At 44.0% G+C, this 20,592-nt stretch overlaps 1 protein-coding gene across 1 annotated transcript in view; it reads right to left on the reverse strand.

The window, feature by feature from the left end:
• Positions 1-20,592, reverse strand: part of VAT1L (vesicle amine transport 1 like) — a 146,755-nt gene that overhangs the window by 56,413 nt on the left and 69,750 nt on the right. The window contains exons 5-7 of the mRNA XM_036346910.1: positions 16,158-16,261; positions 14,025-14,080; positions 9,988-10,182 (exon numbers count right to left, since the gene is read on the reverse strand). Coding sequence (XP_036202803.1) covers positions 9,988-10,182; positions 14,025-14,080; positions 16,158-16,261 — 355 coding nt within the window. The remainder of the gene's footprint in view (positions 1-9,987; positions 10,183-14,024; positions 14,081-16,157; positions 16,262-20,592) is intronic.

A 20,592-nucleotide genomic window follows, 5' to 3' on the forward strand; every position in this document is an offset into this window, starting at 1 on the left:
TTTTTGTGACCTGTAAGATGGGGATAATAGTAGCTGGGTCTTAGGGTTGTTGGAGTATATAAATGAGTTCATACATGCAAAACACATAGAGCAATGACTGGCTCAGAGTACACCCTCTGGAAATGCCAGTAGTGGTAGTAATTGTCCTGCCCTCTTCTCTCACCTCAGTGCGACTGTGGCTCTGGATTGCCTGCATGTTCTACCATAACCTTAAACTCCCATCTCAGCTCGTCAGCTTCTTCATGGTAGCTCCTAGCACTGTTAACTGAAATGGTATTGCTGACACCCCATTCCCACTCTCCCAGGTTGCAAGACCATTGGTCATCTCCGTCTCTTTCTTCTGCTTTGCCCTTTATTTCCAATGACTCAGATTTGCTTGTTCTCTCCCATTCTACTTCCCCCACTTCAGTCAGGGGCTTACCTACAGTCATGTCTAAAATCTGCAGTGGGCTCCTGTCCAGACTAGCTGGCCCCAGTTTATTCTCCAAATCAACATGCATGTGATGCAGCACACATTGCCTGCTTTTTGGTGATTCTTTAGAAATATTCTCCCCTCCCCCAACCGTGTCTCAGAAGGATCCTCCAAATCTTGAAAGAAAGTCTTTGCCAGCCAGTTGCCTCCTGCCATCATTAACTTTCCACAGTTTCTCCTTGAGTCTTTGCCTCGTAGTTTGGGTTTGGACCTCTGTTTCAGATGCTTGGCTTCATCTTCTCTTCACTTCCCAGCCTGGTGTTAGAGTTGAAGCTTATAGCTTTTTTTAAAACTGATGATCACAAACCCACTCAGCCCTGTCTCTTAGATCACTGCACCCTCCCTCTTGCTAGTTCAACATTAATCTTCCTTTGATCAAGTAACCCTCTTGTGCTGAGACAGATAAGGGTCCCTTTCAAGCTCAGCCTCACATTATTTTTCCTTTCATTCATTCTTTTAGACAGACTTATCTCTATATGAGTTTTGTGATGGCATAGAATGAAAGACACACATAATTAAACCACAATTATTAACATGAAGGCAAAAATGCAGTGGACACATAATGAGGAATTAGGGACACTTAAATGATGGACTGCATTTGGGCAATGAACTCCACTGCAGCCAAGGCAAAGAGAGATATACAGGGATGGGCATAATTAACATAATTTACATGATTATGCCAGATTGCTGGCAAGGCACATTTTCTCCTACCTTCAAACAGAAGGATGACATCATCTTATAAACCAGCTCCAATGGAATATCTTCAGTGATAGGTACATACATTCTTCCATCTCTGCACAGTCCAGTTGGGTAGCCACTAGCCACATGTGGCTTCTCACCACTTGAGAAGGGGCTGATACAACTAAGGAACTAAATTTTTAATTTGACTTAATTTAAATGTAAATAGCAATTTGTGGTGGCTGATGGTATCATTGTAGAGAGCATAGTCATAGACCTTTATGTAAGTAACCAGAGGCCCAGTGCATGAAATTCGTGCAGGGGATGGGGGTGTGTCCCTCAGCATGGCCTGCAACGACAACAGCGTCCCTTGCCCCGGCCTCTCCCCTCTCTCTGTGTGGCCGAGGAGCAGATGCTGGGCTCGCGTTACCGGGGCGCCACCGCGAGCATCCCCTCCCGGCCGCTATGGGCGCCACCGTCTTTGTCGCAGAGTGATGGTTAATTTGCATATTACTCTTTTATTAGATAGGATGTTGTAAAATGCTATAGGTAATGTTTTTCATCGAAGATTTTAAAACTGCCAAGATCTCTGTGCAACCCTCTATCAGTTTTCTAGGGTCGCCATAAAAAAATAACACAGACTGGCTGGCTTAAACTATAGAAATGCATTTTCCCACAGTTCTAGTGGCTAGAAGTCCCAGATCAAGGGTCCGGCTGTATTGGTTTCATTCTGGGGTCTCTCTCCTGGGCTTGCAGATGGCCATCTTTTCGCTGCGTGTTCATTCCTGGTGCCTCTAGGTGTCCTAATCTCCTCTTCTTATAAGCAAACCAGTCAGCCCACCCAAAGGCCTCATTTTAACTTAATTAACCTCTTAAAAGGCCCTATCTGCAAATACAATCATACTCTGACATACAGGGGGTTAGGGCTTCAACATATGAATTTGGGGAGGACATACTTCAGCTCATTACAGAGCTCTCTGTGTACTATTACATGACAGATGGGAAAATACATCTGTAAATTTTTAATCAGAGGCCACAGCTCTATGGCCCAGGTGTATATCTTTCTAGTGTTATACTTGGGACCAGATGGGCTTCAGGAGTTGAGAAAATCACATGGTATGTGTTGCTTAGGCCATGCTGTAACAGCAAGCTCCTCACTCAGAATGTTGACTTGAACTCCCCTGCCTGGCAGCGAAGGCCAAGATTTGACTCTGTTGACCCAACCAATCTTCCTCTCCTCCTGAGACAGCAACCTCTACTTTGCTTAGCGTAGACCTCTCAACCCCACCTACCCCATACTCACTCCTACTTCTGTGATTCATGTCCCTCCTGCTTGTAACACCTTGTTTTTTAACCTCAACATCATCCAGAGAATTTAAATCCTTCCAATCTAAAACAGGCCCATCTCATTCTTAAAACCATCTCTGAACATTCATTCTTCCTTAACAGCATTCTCTCTCATTTCTGAATCCACTTGTACTTGAACCCCACACCCCAGGATCAAACCCTAAGTTATTCTTTGTTTTGTAATTGTCTCAAAAAATGGAATCATAAACTCAAAGGTTAGGGGACACATGGTCTATCCCTTCTGTAGACTTGACATCCTAAAATAGACTTGACATCCTCCTAGCACATAGTAGGTATTTAGTGGCTATCACTGCTTCTTGGTTTACAATTGTGGTTTCATACCTTTCCCACCTCTGAACTCTTTGGAGAGATTAACTTTTTTCCAACTTAATGTACAGCTGCACATGTAATATTTGGAGGCAAACGTGAGATGCAGTGTACCCACTCTGCTTTGTGTATTTTTTTAAAAATATTTATTTTATTGATTTTTTACAGAGAGGAAGGGAGAGAGATAGAGAGTCAGAAACATCGATGAGAGAGAAACATCGATCAGCCGCCTCCTGCACATCTCCTACTGGGGATGTGCCCGCAACCCAGGTACATGCCCTTGACCGGAATCGAACCTGGGACCTTTCAGTCCGCAGGCCGACGCTCCATCCACTGAGCCAAACCGGTTTCGGCTTTGTGTATTAAATTTAAAGTAATGTCAGAGACAGATGGCTAAAAAGAAACCCAAATCATCTGTGATATTATTAAATCTAGTCTGAGAGCTCAGAGAGCCCAAGAAAATATTTTTTGAATCCCTATGGGATTTATATTCCATAGATGAAATTATAGAGCCAGCCTGAAAAGCAATTTTGTGAAATCATTTATCAAAGGGGAGGGGGGTGGGATTATTACAGTCCTCCTTCTGAGGTTCCCAAGTAATAAGCATGCTCTGCTCTCTTCAAGCCCAGAAGAGCTGCGTGGGCTTGATAAATAGCTGAGTTCGGCCCAACTGGAGCTCTTAACAGATGTCTGTTAATACCAAGAAAAGAGCCCTCAGAAAGTTGGTGGGTGTTGTGATGAGTGCCTGTGGATGTTTTTGTTGGCAAACAGGTAGCAGCCGTCTGTCTCCCCTCTATGGATGACTAGCTTGCTATGGGCTCGTACACTTCCTTTGTTTTCCTGATGACTGTCTTAACCAATACCGCTTTTTAAAAGACAGTGGTTCTCAACTAGGGGCAATTTTGACAATGTCTGGAGATATTTTTGATTGTCACAGATACTGGCATCTAGTGGGTAGAGGGCCAGAGATGCTGCTAAACATGCTACAATGCACTGGACAGTTCCCCACCCCACACAACCCTCTGCCACCACCAAAGGATTATTCAGTCAAAATGTCAACTGTGCCCAAGTTGTCTTATAGTAATATCTTATTTTAGAACTAGAGGCCCGGTGCATGAAATTCGTGCACTGGGGGGTGTCCCTCAGCCTGGCCTGCACCCTCCTGCAGTCCGGGATCCCTCGCTCCTTACTGCCTGCCTGCTCACTGCTCCTTACCGCTTGGCTCACTATTCCTTAGCACTGCTGCAGAGGAGGGAGAAGCTCCCACCATCACTTCTGGCTGAGCGGTGCTCCTCCTGTGGGAACCCACTGACCACCAGAGGGCAGTTTCTGTGTTGAGCATCTGCCCCCTGGTGGTCAGTGTGCATCATAGCGACCCGTCGTTCTGGTCATTCTGCCGTAATGGTCGCTTAGGCTTTTATTATATAGACTAGTGGCCACAGGAGCTGGTGGGAACCGCGCCACTTCCATGGGAGCCGGCAGGAGCCACACCCGCTTCCACGGGAGGGAGGCGGGAGCTGCTGCCTGTGGGAGGGAGGCAGGAGGTCCCACTGTGCCACGGGACCCAGAGTCAAGTCCCCGCCCACCCGCACTCACCTCGCAGCACACGTAGCGCTCCATGCACCTCCTGGTGACCGGTTGTGGTCGTGATGCAGCGTCATGACCACAGGCCTTTTAGGATATATAGATAGCTTGTACATTCATTCATCCATTCAAAAATGTTTATTGTTAAACATGGAAAATCTCCAAATAGCCATATTTTTGTGTGTTGGTGGATTCATTAATTTGCTCATGTAATGCAAGTTTACTATTCTCTACTCCATTCCAGGCACTGGGGTCTTGAACATCATAGTCAGGGCCTCTCCTCATCTAGGGTTTATATTCTAGTGGAAGGGAGACAAGAGTCTAAATAAGTTGACAAATAAATGAACAGGATCATTTCAACTAGTGATGAATACAATGGAAGCTATCACACAAGGTAAAGGGAAAGAGGATGACCCAGGCAGGGGTGGCTGTGCGGGATGCTCCTTTCAGGAGGGGGGTTTGGGAAAGCCTCACTAGGTAGGTCTCACTGAAGCCGAAACAATGTTTGGAAGGAAGCTCTGAAAATCTGGAGGAGGAATGTTCAAAAGAGAGGAAGCAACAGGTTCAACAGTGCAAGACAGGAAAAGCTTGAGTTGGTTCAAGCACCAGGGACATAAAAGCCACTGAAGATTGGATGTAGGAGGCGAGGTGAACAGTGTGAGGTTGATGAGAGGTCAGGAGTTTAGGCTGGGCAGGCCTGGATTCCAGGTGACATGGGAAGCCACGGAGGGTTTTAAGCAGGACAGACATGATCTAGGTTAGGTAGTGATAAGTTCACTCGGGCCACTGGGTACAGAATGCCCTATACAGGGGCAAGATGGCAGTGTGGGACTGATCAGGAGTTCCTTATAAGATGAGTCCAGCTTAGGCTACATGGGTGCCATCAGTAGAGATGAAAGGGAGTGCATGAATTTGGAAGCACTTGCAATAAAGTCCTGGAGTTGTATATGATCCATTATTCAGTCAGCTATCAGCCTCAGATTTCCCATCTCTATTTGGTGTGGGCCCTGAGAAGCTTTGCTCTGCGTCCTTGGTCCATCCAGCTCTTGAGCCAATCCTGACTTAGCTCCAGCGTGCATGGAGCTGCACACTCCCCTAGCTGCCTTGTCTGTGCCCAGCTGTTCCTAGTCAGACCCTCTCTAATGAGAGCTGAGCTTAGCGTGGTGGCCCCTTCCCATTTCTGAGCTGGATTGAGATCTCCTTTGAATATCATCAGACTTCTGCAGTTGGAGCCTAATAATTTTTACTTCTTCCCTTGGGATCATGGTGTAGGACCTCCTAACTCTGACATTTAAGTGGCCTCCTATGGGGCTTAGAGTAAGATCTAGATTTCTATGTGGCCCCTGATGACCTGTTCATCCAGGCTCTCCTTGAGCCATTCCCTCTTTTGGTCACATCAATACAGGAAACTGTTCTCTGGAATCCATCATCATCTTTCTTTCTTCATCCCTTTGCTCTTGAGGGTCTCTCTGCCTTGCATGCTCTTCTGGGTTTTTTTTTGTTTGTTTTGTTTTGTTTTGTTTTGTTTTGCCTCTTTCATATCCTATGACATCTAACCTTTCTTCTCTAAAGTCATTCTACAGCATACATTCTCAGTGGGAGTGATCCCATCCCCAAAGGGGTAAAAATTGGTTTTTGGAGAATGAAAAATATCTTATTCTTTTCATGTATAAAGCACAGATACACATACAGGACATAAACATATAGATAGATAGATAGATAGATAGATAGATAGATAGATAGATAGATAGATAGACAAATATAGGGCACATAGTAGTTATTCAATACATATTTGATAATTCAGTTACCATTGTGACCAGGATTGATGTCAAGTATCAGAACAAGGAACCATTGGGCCAACAGGATCTTAGATTTCAACCTCTGCTTAAATGCTACCAGTTTTGTTGGATCTCTTTTTGGCATTGGATCTAAGCTTAAGCCCCCTTTTTTGCCCCATGGTCAAGTTAATCTCTTATCTCTGGTCTTGACTATTTCCAGTTTTCTCTCGTTCCTGACCACTGAGAATCTGGTAATGGTTTCATCCAGCTGTACTCTATAGCACTGAGATATCATAGTGAATACCATATGGATTAAAATAAATCTCTTTTCAAGGAAAGCACAATGATAGGCTAACAATCTTGGAAATTACACAGCAGAAGGAATGAACAATTATCTGATTTGATTTAGCAATAAATTGAATCACAGTGAGCATCTGTAATAGAAAAAAGACAGGAAGGAAGCAAACCTAAATGCTATCAATGTTATCCATTTCTGGAACGTGGACTTGCAGTTAGTTCATTTTCTCCTTATGCTTTTGGTTAATTTAGGAGTTTTCTAAAACAAGCATGTATGTCTTTTATCATAAGGGACAAGGGTTTTGGTGGTTGGGTTTTTAAAGACTATTCACAATACTGCAGGATTAGAGAGGTATTGTGGTGCACGGATCCAGGATCAGTCCTATTTGATTATACAATGACCCCCACAAAGGGTTTCAGAGTAATTTCTGTGTTTAGGGAAGCCAGAGGATTTGGCCAACCACTCTCATTAGGCAAATAGCACCAGCCTTCTTACCAAGAGGACAGCGACTCTCTGTACCACAGAATTTTGTGTTTGTTAGCTTTTGAAAAGTGACCATGACTCCCAAAAGTACAAAAAGTTGTTTGTACTGCAAGGTACTCCCCCGTGCAAAATAGAAAAACAAACAAAAACCACACATTCCCATATAGTTTAAAACCTTCCTCTGCGGCTTCATGGCTCTCTGAAGCCAAGGTTATGAAATCCTGACGTAAGAAAGTTTCTTAGTAAAATGCCTCTGGAAACCTAGGCCACATCTCTCCATTTTACCTTCACAGGTAACTGCCGTGACTGGCTTCCCGAATATCTCAAACTTTCCTTGTCCTGAAGGACTTTCTAGACCTTACCTCCTCCTAGCTCATCTCACCTGAACCCAAACAACCAGTCATACTTCAGTATCTGTAAAGATAACATTAGGGGTTCTTAATTTTTTCATGATCAAGGAATGGTTTTAAAATACTGGAACTTTGGGTAGATCAATTAATGAAAACAGTCCAACAGTAGATTCAACAATTCATCAATAATGACAATGCCCATTGTGACAGCTAACAACGTCTCACAAGGGCCCCAAGCATCAGGCTTAGCACACAAATCATTTCAATTCTGAGCCATGACTTTTGATCTTTTATATACCCACAAGGTGACAATATAAATGATGCTGCAACAAAATATATGCTCTCTTGTACACAAGATGAATCATATACATAAATTAAAATTTGGTGGCTTACCTGGAAAGGTTTATGGTACAAATGGTATGGTGAGGCCTGTGGTTTAAGAACTACTAGACCAGCGGTTCTCAACCTGTGGCAGTCGAACGACCTTTTCACAGGGGTCGCCTAAGACCATCCTGCATATCAGATATTTACATTACGATTCATAACATAGCAATATTACAGTTATGAAGTAGCAACGAAAATGATTTTATGGTTGGGTCACAACATGAGGAACTGTATTTAAAGGGCCAAAAGGTTGAGAACCACTGTCCTAAGGGGAAGAGAGGATTGAAGATGGCAGTGTTGTAGGTGGATGTTACACTCAAATTACAACTAAAATATAGATATAGCAAGCAACCTGAGTAACCAACTGAAGACTAGCTGAAGATAAGTCTCATAACCAAGGATTTACAGAAGCCACAACAAGACTAGTAGGAAGGGCAGAGATGCAGGAAGGGCTGGCCCCCAATCCTACTGGCAGCAGCTAAGATTCCGGAGCGACATCTCAGCTGCAGGGGGTTCCCCCTAAGAAGTGTGGGGTCTAAACCCCAAGTGAGGCTCCCTAGCTCAGAGCACCAGAGCCAGGAAGAAGTGCACACATAATATCTGGGGCTTAAAACCAGCAAGGGCCCCTAGCTGGTTTGGCTCAGTGGATAGGGCGTCAGCCTATGGTCAAGGGCACATGCCAGATTGCAGGCTTGATCCCTATGGGGGGCACGCAGGAGGCAGCCAATCAGTGATTCTCATCATTGATGTTTCTATCTCTCTCCCTCTCCCTTCCTCTCTGAAAGCAATAAAAATAATGTAAAAGTCTTTTTAAAAAGAAAAGAAAAAGAAAACCAGGGATTCTGCCCGCCCAAGAGAAAGAGAGTCTACTACAGACACAGGTACCCTCTTAAAGGGCCAGTGCACAAAAATCTCATTTGCAGCCACTCATCCTGGGCTCCAGTGGAGGGAGGGCAGAGCAGACTAGAGTAGTGTAAGAAGAGACTAGAGTTTGTGGCTCTGGGGAGAGAGCTGAAGGGACAGCCACCAAGATCCCTGTGCTGAGTCCCTCTCCCACACCACAGACGCCATCTTTCTTGAGAGGAGCACTCCCCTCCCTAGGGCATCAGCCTATAGAAAAGCAATAGCCCCACCCTCTGGACTTCCTGTTGTCCCAGCCTTTGAAGCTTGTACCCTGCTGAGGAGTCAGCAGCTGGGGCAGGGGTGTAGAGGTGAGGGCACTCAGAAGGTGTCAGTGATTGCGTTATATGGCTTTTCGGCAGGGGCCACTCCCGCCACATTCCTGTGAACCTGACTGGCACCTCTCTTCATAGGAGATCCATTCTCTCCACTCTCCAGACTTTGGCGGCCCCACCCTATCGAGTCCTGGTGGCTCTGTTCTGCTGAGATCTGGGCAGAAAAATGGAACTGCCTTATGACTTAGAGATTCCACTTCTGGGAATATATCCAGCTAAATCCAAAACACTAATTCAAAAGAATATATGACGCCTATGTCCATTGCAGTGTTATTTACAATAGCCAAAGTTTAGACATCATCCCTGGGCCCATTAGTTGATGAGTGGATTAAAAATGTGTGGTACATTTACACAATGGAATACTACTCAGCCGTAAAAAGGAAGACAATCTTACCTTTTGTGACGGCATGAATGAACCTGGAGAGTATTATGCTAAGTGAAATAAGCCAGTCAGACAAAGACAAATACCATATGATTTCACTTATATGTGGAATCTAATGAACAAAATAAATTAGCAAACAAAATAGAAACAGACTCATTATTATAGAGAACAGATTGACAGCTGTCAGAGGGGGTTGAGGTTGGGGGCTGGGTGGAAAGGGTGAAGAGATTAAGCAAAAAGAAAAAAAAAAAAACAACCTCATTGACACAGACAACAGTATGATGATTACCATAGGGAAAGCGGGGGTGGAGGTAGGAGAGCATAAAGAAGAGATAAATGGTGATGGAAGGAGACTTGAGTTGGGGTGGTGAAAACACAATTCAACACAGAGATGATATGTTATCGAATTGTACACATGAAACCTGTATAATTTTATTAGCCAATGTCTACCTAATAAATTAAATTTAAAAAAACACACAACCACTAGAGAATGTAAAATATTTTTTATATTCAAAGCACCGTACTATGGGACAATGACTTTAGGACCATCATGTAAAACAAACAAACCTAGAGAAAAATTATTTAGTGAAAAAAAAAAATTGTATTTGGCTGCCCAAACCTGTCTGGACTAAAAAGAGACTATTTGCTGGGGGGAAACACCATTCTTACCTCCTCCAGGGCCCACAGGGAGTCCACAATGGGCTTGATCTTCTTCTGGGTGTAGAGCCCTAGGAGTTTGTCCACCACTCCTCGAATGAGGCCTGCGCGGCCCTGTTTGAAGAGCAGATTTAAAAGGGAAAACCCTGCGATGACTTTGTTCTCTTCATACAGCTTGATGGGGTTCACTTTCTCCACCTGCCACCACTGGAAAGAGAGAAGGTGCCAGGTTACAAGGACTCGCTCTCAGCACAACAGGGCTGCAGTGGGCCCGGTTCTAGCTGGCTGAGAGGTAGATCTGGTTGGTATGTGTGTGTTTTCTTAATGTTTATTGTTGTAAGTGTTACAGATGTCCGCCTTTTTTCTCATTGACTCCCTTCCACACACACCCCCGCCCCAGGTCTTCACCACACTCTTGTCTGTGTCCATGGGTTATGCATATATGCAGACAAGTTCTTTGGTTACTATCTCACCACCCACCCCATCTTCCCCTGAGATTCGTCAGTCTGCTCCATGCTCCTGTGTCTCTGGATCTGTTTTGTTCATGATTTTATTTTGTTCATTAGATTCTACATATGAGGTTCGTGTGGTTTTTTTTTTGTGTTTTTTTAAAGCATCTATTTGGTGAGTGCGTGGAGAACCACGGACAGTGGTGCTTATGAGAAGAGCTCAGGATCAAGGTGGGAGAGAGCCCTTTAAAATGAGCCACTAGGCCACATGTAGTTGGAATGTGAAAGAATATGGTTAGGATTACTAACTCTGGAGTTGAATCCTGGCTATACAGCTTGCTCCCTGTTATTCTCCATGCTTCATTTTTCTCAGCTACATGCGGTGGCAGGGTATTGCCTCTGATATTCCCTGGGAGAATTCAGTGTAAAGCACTTGGCTTTGTGAATGGCGATGGTGGTAAGGGGTTGTTGAAGGGAGGGGTGGATGAAGGGAGTGAGGTGGCATAGAGGTTTACAAAGTGTGCTGGGGACACAGTAGGGGTGATGACATTGACTGCAGGTGCAGCTTTCCTGGGGGAGTAACGATAAGGCTGGAGGGGTGACTGGAAATGCATCAGAGAAGGAAGAGTAAGAAAGTGACATACAGGAAGAAGGAACAGTGGACTGAGGGATAAAACATAGTGTTGGGGCTAAGACAGTGGCTCTCAACTGTGGGCAGTTTGGCCCCTGAGGGAACGTTGGTAATGTTTAGGGACATTTTTATTGTGATGACTGGATCTACTGGCCTCCAGTATATAGATGCCAGGGATGTTGTTAAACAGGATAGCACCTTGCAACAAGGAATTGTTCACCCCAAAGTGCCAAAAGCACTAAAGATGAGAAACCCTGGATTAAAGTCCTCTGTGGGAATACACATAACTGGCAAATATGGCTGCCTATCTGCCAATCAGACATGAAAATAAGCAAGCCATCCTTTAACAAACTACAGAAATGGTTATCCAACTGCTTTGTTCTGATTTCATTGTGTTTCCTTTGGTGCCGGTTTGAATTTAGAAATTCAACTTCCAGTTTCTTGAGGGTTCTGAGAAATGAGATGGTTACTCTCAGTTTAATATTGAAGACAAAGAGGAATGTGCCGGGCACTTATGAGCATTTATAATATCAGTGTTATCGCTCTGTTTACATTATGCCTCTTTCCAGGATTGAAGAGGCTCAAAAAAGTAAAAGGTCTGATTTTTTTTTAAAAGTGAGAAAATCATATTGTTAGGAAAATAAGTGGGAGACAGACAAGCGTATATAGGAATAAGGTTTGTGCATAAAATTCTTTACCAAAGTATATTCCCGAGGGCCTGAGGGCCAGCTCCAGGAAAACCATGTATTTGACCATGGGTTACTTATCAAAAAAAAGCAAAAAACACCATCAATGACTTGATTTGCACTACATCTGCAATGCCGTAATAAATATTTGTGAAATGAATCCTTGCTGATTCTACAATTGCTGTACAGTTGTGGTTGAGTTCTAGAGCCGAATGCCTGGTTTCAAATCCTAGTTCCTCCACTTACTAGCTGTGCAACCTTAAGCAAGTCACTTAACCTCTCTGTGTGCAGTTTCCTCGTGGTTCATCATGGGGTCATCTTGAGGAATAAATGTGTTAATGCATACAAAGTGCTTAGTGTCTGACACACACTAGGTGCTCTATAAATATGAACTAGCTTTATTATCACCGAATGTTGGGAGGAATGGTTCTGATTTAGTGAACAGGAATTCTGAATTTAGCGTCAGACTGCTCTGTAAATGCTAACTTCACCTATTATTAGCATAATCATTATGGTCTGAAAGCAAATGGCATGCTTGACAAAGAGTGTGCACAAGCTCTGTGGGAGTGTTAAGGTAGAACGTAATTAAGATAGCTGAGTGAAAAATTCCGGTGTGATTACAAACATGCTTTCATTTCTAAGCCTCTCTTGAATGTATAGAAAAAAAATCCCTTCTAGAATCTTCCAGAACAAAGGTATCATTCCACTCCTTGGCATGCCCTATTTTCAATTTGCTTCTAAATGACCAATTGACATTGTGCCAGGCCTCTGAAAGAGAAGCCTTGTTGCTTGACCTCCAGCTAGTAGTGTTCTGATAACCGTCACCCTTGGTTTGGGCAGGAAAATCTCAACCTGCATCCTGGCTGTGTTTTTGTGTGCGCCTTCATCGAACCTGGGTACCCTGCAATTATTTCATTAAAACTGTGTGTTGTGATTGTGCATTTGGGGAAGAAATGGAAAACACTTATTACAATTGTATGTAATTTGGGACCGATTTGGTTACCCTCAGCAGGCTGTCAACATTACGGTAATTACTGCCATAGCAACAAAGCAGCTGTGAGTGACACAAAGCCTGTCTCCAAGGGACATGCTCCAGAAAGCATCCTTCATTAGACTCTTCCTGCTCCCAGTTTATCCTGTAGCTGAACTTTAAAGTTCAAATGCAAACAGAGACCCTTTAATTCTAATTTCATGGGGCAGGAAGTAGTAATCATTCCAGAATCAGGGCATGTTGGGGATGAAACCTCCAGCAGCCAGTGTTGCCACTTAAATGGCATATGAATACTCTGTAGCCACACTTAGAATGAATCCAAACCCCTTGCCACAGCTTTACCTGACCATCTATTCACAACGCCTCTAGCCCACCCTGCGGTTTTCTATTTCAGCACCTGCTTTCATTTCTTCAGAGCTTTTATGACCATTTGCAGTCATGTTATTTACATGTTTTACTTATTTCAGTTGTTTTTCTCATGAGAATGTAAGAGTCACAAGGGCCTCAGATGCCCCTATCTCACTTGATGTTACACCCAGTGCCTGGCTCAGAGCTGCAAACAGCAGGTGCTCAGAAGATGCTTGCAAAGTAAGGGAAACAAAATAAGGGAAACGTCACGGAAACTGGGAGGAGAGAAGACAAAAGCAAGGTCTTTTGAGAAGCAGTGATCCCCTGTTGTCAGGGGGAAAGTCACCCAAGTGTAGCTCTAGGTGGGAATGTAGGTCTGAGTAGGAGACCAATGGGGTGAATGCCCAGGAATATGGCTTTCCCACTGCAGACAAAGTAACCACTGGCTTCAGAGCATGCTTATCTAAGTCAATGGTTCGTAAACTTGCCTAGGTGTAAAACTCACCCCAGGGGCTTGCTCAAAAGGATCCCATTTATACCTCCAACTTGTAAAATTAGGATTCAGAGAAATCTCAAGTACCCACAGAAAGCTGGTCAGGAAGTTTATTTGCTTTCCATGAAGGAAAAAAAAATGCACTATTGGTTTCTTTTCAACCAACGATTAAAAATATCAACACATAAGCAATCCCTATTGAAATCAAAATAAAGCTTTCTGGAGTTTCACATACATGCCCCCACTCCCTGCTGCCTTGTTTAGACAAAAGCAGCCCAAGTCACCGTGAGTGTGTAGTGAGCAAGGCGGGAATGCAGGCTGCACTAAAGATGAATAATGCAGGTGAAGGACAACAAAGGTTTAGGTTATGAGGTCAATGTCCTTAGATGTGAGAGCTCACAACATGGAAACCACTGCCCACCGTAGTACATTACCGTGTGTGGATACTTACTGATTTTGCAAAGCTAAAGAAGCTCTTGGTCTCTCCAGTCACCATGTTGGATGAACCTGAAATGGAAGATTCCCAAATCAAGTGACGGCTAATAAAAATCAACATGCCTTGTTAGGGCAGTTGTTCAGCCCAGAACTGTCAGGAGCTTGAGTCTGCCTGGGGAAATGGGGCTAATGGAGGGGGTAGATGGTGACAGGGTGCCTTGATTTGAACCAAGTTACACTGGATCAAAGAGGAAGTAACATCTCTCAAGGTGACCATGTCATTACTGTGGAAAGTTGGGCATGTGCCAACATTCTAACAAAATGACAAGTTGCTGAAATGTCTGGTTGGTTTCCATTCTTTGAGACTGAGAAATGGACTCCTTTGTGGCTTGAAGTTGGCTCCTCAGCAAGTGAGGGGCGTGGGGCTTTGCCTTGGGTGGAGCACATAGGGGTAGGAAGAGACTGGCTGAGCTAGAATTTAGGTGGATGGATAAACTGTGCCAGAGGAGCAGATGAGAGAGGAACCGGCTCAGCAGCCATGGAAATAGTGTGGCCGGTGCCTTAGCTCCAGAGACGTCTGGGCAGAAAGGTAAAAAAACCACTTGAGATAAATGGCATGTGAAACTGAGATTTGCTAATTGGAATAAGCACTATTAGAGGGAAGACGGGAGGTGAAGTTGGGAAAGATTCCCTAAGATGCTCTTACAGAGAAAAGACTGCTGTGGGTTCCCAGAGGGGGTAAATGAGAGAGCTCTTAAACCTTCAGATACCATATGGGGGCCTTTTCAAGGAGTTTTCTCTCTTGTCCCCGTAGAACTGAGAGTAAATTCTTTTCACTGAACTGTTATTAATGAAAAATCAATATATATTTTAAGCTTAACTATTTGGCCTGGTTAAACTGGTTGACAGCTAATCACTGCTTCTAATTTTATGTGGTGACTACCAGCAGGCATCATTGTACTAGGATTCAACTACTTAGTAATCAAGTAGTCAATGTAATGAATTAGACACTACAATATAATTGGGTTGTAGTCCATGAAATATATGAAACTGGGGCAAAAATAGAATTGGTAAATAAGTAAAAAATGCAAAAACTGTCCATCTGCATTTGACTCACATGTTAGTCACACCATGTGAGTCGTACCCAATATCCCTACATTGTGCATTGATGCTCAGTGCTTCTCTTATCAATAGTAATAATTTAAAAATTTCGTGTCCACCTCTAAGGGCATTTAAATATGTGGCCACTGTTGAAAATACCAAAACACACCAGCAATGGAAAGCTTATTCCCTCTTTTTCATAATGACTGGATGACAACAAAAAGATGCTTGCATATTAATACCTCTTTTATAAGTGTCTCAGCGAATAGCAAGGAAACTGTATTTTTTTTCTAAGTTATACAGAACTGAGGCTCAATTTTCTGTTGTACGTAAAGGCTACAGATGTACCAAAAATTTCAAATGTTGGATAACCCAGTATCATTTGGCTTTGGAATGTAACTTCTGGCTTCAGATATGCTTTTTTGACTTTGTGGAGACTAATGTTTAAATTGCTTGGGAAGAAGAGAGAAGGGGCTCTGAGGGTCTCACTCTGCTAGAGAAAACCTGCTCCCTATTGTCTTTCATAAATCCTCCCAAACGCAAGATGCAGAAGCAGGTCCGTTCCCCGTCTACTCAGGGCTTCTGTCTTGATTGGGACATACAAGGGTAGTTTAGAGGAAGGAGAGTCTGTTGGGTTTTGTTTGTTTGTTTGTAATTTCACCTCTAATACTGAAGAACTGGAAGAACTGCCTTTAAAACCCCAATATAGCAGCCACTCCTCTCCATCCTACTGTGGGTCCTTCCTTGGTTTCCCACCTGTGCCACTTTCTGTGGGTCCCATCTCAATGACTACATTGGTTTGGCTTGGCTTGATCTCTTTTGGAATAAAAGAAGTATTCCTGGGAGTAACAGGGCAGTAGGTACACATATCACTTTTATCATTGAAAACAACCAATGCCAATAGCAATATTTTGGGACACATCAAAAAAGCAAACACCCCAACCTCATTGCCCTAACATAGCAACACATTTCATTTTTTAGAGCCTTTGTCTGTAAGCACCTGAGCAGTGTTCGGTGAGCACGTCCCCCGCTACTGTTCAGCACTCACCATATAAAATGTAGGTCCCCAGGGGTTTGAGAAGGCTGAGACCTTTTCCGGTGTTGTCCCCACAGAGGCAATCCAAAACAATGTCCACTCCTTCCGCAGAGATTCTAAATGGCGAGGACACAAAGGACAATACTGTAACCTGTCAGTGACCAAACTGTCGATCCCTTTCCCTTCCTGTGTCATACTGTTTATTCCCAGAATCAGGAAGATCTAGAGCTCTTGGGAATAGCAATAAATAAGCAGAAGCCCAGGACATTCATTTATCCTCCTAAGTCCAGCTATACAATTTCATAAAACTGGAGGCAGCCAAGAATCTGGCTGTTGGCTGATACAGAGAACCAGCCTGGACTAGAGAATGAGCATGAACATCACGGTCAGACAGTCTACATTGTATTTAGTTAGCTGCCTCCCTCAGCTTTCCTGTGCCTTAGCCTTCTCCTTTGCAAAGTGGAGCTGGCATGTTTCTTTGTGCTAAAAATAAAATGAGGTGACCAATGAAATGCTCGGCCCATTGCCAGCCACATAACAATCACCCCATAAGTCAGTCAGTCAACAATTCATATTTGTGGAGCTTGAGTTATGTGCCATGCCCTGTCCAAGGTGCTGGAGAGAGAGTGGTGAACAAAACCATGTTCTCTGTCTTCCTGGGGCTTCTGGTCTGGGAGGGATTGGCTGTCTTCCCTCTCCACCTCTCTCTTTAGTGGAGCTATAAAAATCATGTTAATTTAATTTGCAAACTTCCATTTGTCCAATCTCCAGGTTCAATCTAAAACAGTGATGGCAAACCTATGACACGCGTGTCAGAGGTGACACACGAACTCATTTCTTTGGTTGATTTTTCTTTGTTAAATGGCATTTAAATATATAAAATAAATATCAAAAATATAAGTCTTTGTTTTACTATGGTTTCAAATATCAAAAAATTTCTATATGTGACACGGCACCAGAGTTAAGTTAGGGTTTTTCAAAATGCTGACACGCCGAGCTCAAAAGGTTCGCCATCACTGATCTAAAACATAGTTTTAGAGGAAGAGGATTAAAAGGAGAGGATCTTCCTATAGCAGTAGAAGGTTCCAGACCTGGGAGAATCTGCCATTTGTACTCTATTAGGCAGTACTCTGTTAGGAAGAAGGCCCCTTCTTCCATTCATTTATTTATACCTTTACTGATTCACTCACTCACATATGCATTTAACAAACATCTACTGGGCTTCCACTAATAGAAGATATCTGCAGGAGGGAACTCTGAAGATTGTAGGGAAAATATTTATGCTCACAGAGCTCCCGATTGCGGCTGGGCCCTGCTCTGTTCAGAAAAGAATGGTGTTTCCTCAGATGTGTGAGTTTGCAGGATTATCTTGTTTTCACACACAGTTCAGCTTTTCTATCCCCACCCTCATCCCCAGCAAAATTTAGGCACTGCAGCACATGTCAACAGCTGTGTCCATAATGTCACTAACTAGAAAATTTCATGGGCATCTTTTGGGTTCAGACAATAAATGGACAGCTGAGTCTTAATGTGAATATGCCATTCAAAATCCTCAAGGTCAAGCCTAAAATCCATCCCATTACAAAGGCTCATCCAAAATTATCAGTTTTGCTTCAGCCTAATATAGCTCTTATCTACACAGATGTGTTCTTTTAAGTCCCACCCCTAAGTTCAGAACTAGGGCATTAGGTCAGTGGATCGAAAACAGAAGTGTGCATGGCAATATCCCAGAGGGCTCATTAAAGCACAGATTGTTACTGTCCACCCCCTCTCCTTCTAGCTTCACTTGCTCTGGGGTGGGGCCCAAGGATTTGCATTTCTAACAAGTTCCAAGGAGATGCTGATGGTGCTGATTCTACTACCACACTTTGAGGACTTGTGGTCAAGAACCATGCCAGCAATTTTTAAATTAATTTGTTCATTAAATATTAGCACTGGTACTGCACTAGGCACTGGGGGATATACAGGTGAGCACAAACAGATTTGAGATCTCCCTTTTTGGAGCTTACATTGGGCAGACAGTAACCAGTAATTACACAAATAAAATTAAATGGAAACAGAAAGGGTCTAGTGTCATAAAGGTATTATGAGACGATTTAAATTGCAGGTTTGCTCAATCAGGGCTGCCAGAAAAAGGTCACTGGGGAAGTGATGAGTGGAGGGTGAAGGAGTAAGCTAGGTAAGCAGTGCTGGGAATAGTGTTCCAGGCCAAGGGAACAACATGTGCAAATGCCCCATCATGTGAAGAGCCTGATGAGCAGGAAGTCAGGGAAGGAGGGGATGTGAGGGCTGGAGTAGAGACAATGCGAGGGAGCTTGCTGTAAGGTGAGGCTGGAAGGACACGAGGGAGGTGAAGCACACAGATTGTTGGTGAGCTCTGAGCTGGTGCCTTGCACCAGCTAATCAAGTCTCCACCTTACATCCTGGGATGAGTAACTATGCTCCTGTCTTCCTCACCTCCACCAGGCCCATTTCCTGCCAAGTTTGCTCATTCCTCTGGCAAGTGGGACCCTGCTCTGCTTCTACTAGCCAGCCCTCCTGGGTCATCAAATCCTCCCTGTGAACTCCATTTTCCCAAGACCTCTCTCTTTGCCTGCAGAATGGCTGTCCTCAGGAGCAGCGTCCCAAATGCTAGGCTGTGCACACCTCCAGGGCACTCCTGATGGACCTGCCCCGCCCTGAATTCTCGCTTCCTGGGTGATGCTTCTCACATGTATATTCTACGCACAGGTCCACATTTCCTCCCTCAACCTGCCAATCAAACCTCCTGTATTAGCTGCCCCACTGGGGCCTATTGCTCTATCCCCTGGACTCTGGTAAGGGGTGACCTATGAGCCCCTGCCTACTTCCCCAACCTTATGTCACACTAATTTTTCAAAGCCTCCTAACCTTCTGGCTATCCCTAAAACCCCTACCTCGGGGCCTTTGCATGTGCTGTAATCTCTGCCTGAACTCCCTCTTCCCAGCTCTCCTTAGAACTGGCTCCTTCCTTCTTATCCTTCAGTCCTTACTCACAAATGACCTGACCAGAGAAGCTGTAACTAATCACCCCGCTTAAGTGACAGCTCCCACTCCCAAATTATCTCTACTTTAGCTCCCTTTATACTTTAGTGTCCACAAAGGATACTTTTTAGTATCTACTGTGGGCTGTAATTATTCTATTTATTTGTTTACTTATTCACTGACTGCCTCTTCCACCAAAACATAAGTCCCATGACATACAAACGTAAGACCATGTTTGTGCTGCTAATTGTTGTATCCTCAGCCTTTTTCAACCTACTGGACATAGCATTGGTTCTCAAGAAATATTGATAGATTGTATGAATGAATGATTAAATAGATAAGTCAATGAATAAATAAAAGAAACGAAGGAAACTTTTTAGATTGGTATTCCACATCTCTCTCCTGGTGCTTCTTTCAAAGGACACTCACGTTTTCTGATTTCTCCTATAGCCCAGGCATTTCATAATTAATCTTCATGACCCGTCTGTGAAGCAGGCATTTTACTCCCCTGCTGTGACGAAGAAATGAAGGCTCACAGATGCAGCACCTTGCCCAAGCAGATGTAGCCAGCACAGCTGGAATTCAAATGCCAGTCTAGTTTAAGTGCAATGCTGATGGCCTTTCCACCGCTCTGAATTTAAGACTTAATAAGTGCTCAAACCAGTATAGTTATGGAAACACAATTTTTAGCAAGCAGCTCTTGGGAAGCAGTCAATTTAACTTAGTCTTCAAAGAATTCAGGCTTAAAATTTGTCTTTTAAATTAAGTATACATATATCTAGAGGTAGCCATGTTTTTCTATACAGGAAGGCCAAGAGCTTTCTATTTTCAAGCTGCTTCTTTTCATCCTAGATTACAGGAGACTCCCAAGGTCAGGGTCCGACACACTTGCCCTCACTTTCCAGCCACGGGACGATGATTCACTGAGTGCTGACTTCATGCTAGGCTCTGTGCACGCTGAGCTGGGAATACACAGACGAAGGCTTGAGTTTATCCCTGCTACCCAGGAGCTGTGGGTTACTAGGAGTTAGATTACGAATGGACAACCCACACATGGAAGGATCCCAGCTCCAAAGAGTGACCCAGGGGGGCTGGGGAAGATAATCCTCTGCTGAGCACTGAGAGATGAGCAGGAATTGGTCAGGGGAGGAGAGGAGGGCTTTCACAGAACAGTGCAACACCCTGACTTAGGGCAGTCAGCACAGAGTAGGCCCACAGAGGCTGTGGGAGACCCAACGTGATAACGAGAGGCCCTGCCACTGTCCCCTTCCAGAAGGACTCAAGACTGGCTGCCACTACCGACAACGAATGTGGGGGCAGTGGCAGCTGTGCAGGTGGGGTAACAGCAGCATAGCACTGGGCTTAGGAATGTGCATTTCACCTCAGTGTTAAATGTTTGGTTCTGCCCCTTATTGCTGTGTGACCTCAGTTGAATTACTTAGTG

The sequence above is a fragment of the Myotis myotis genome, unplaced genomic scaffold (genome assembly GCF_014108235.1).
Source record: "Myotis myotis isolate mMyoMyo1 unplaced genomic scaffold, mMyoMyo1.p scaffold_m19_p_19, whole genome shotgun sequence".
NCBI lineage: Eukaryota > Metazoa > Chordata > Mammalia > Chiroptera > Vespertilionidae > Myotis > Myotis myotis.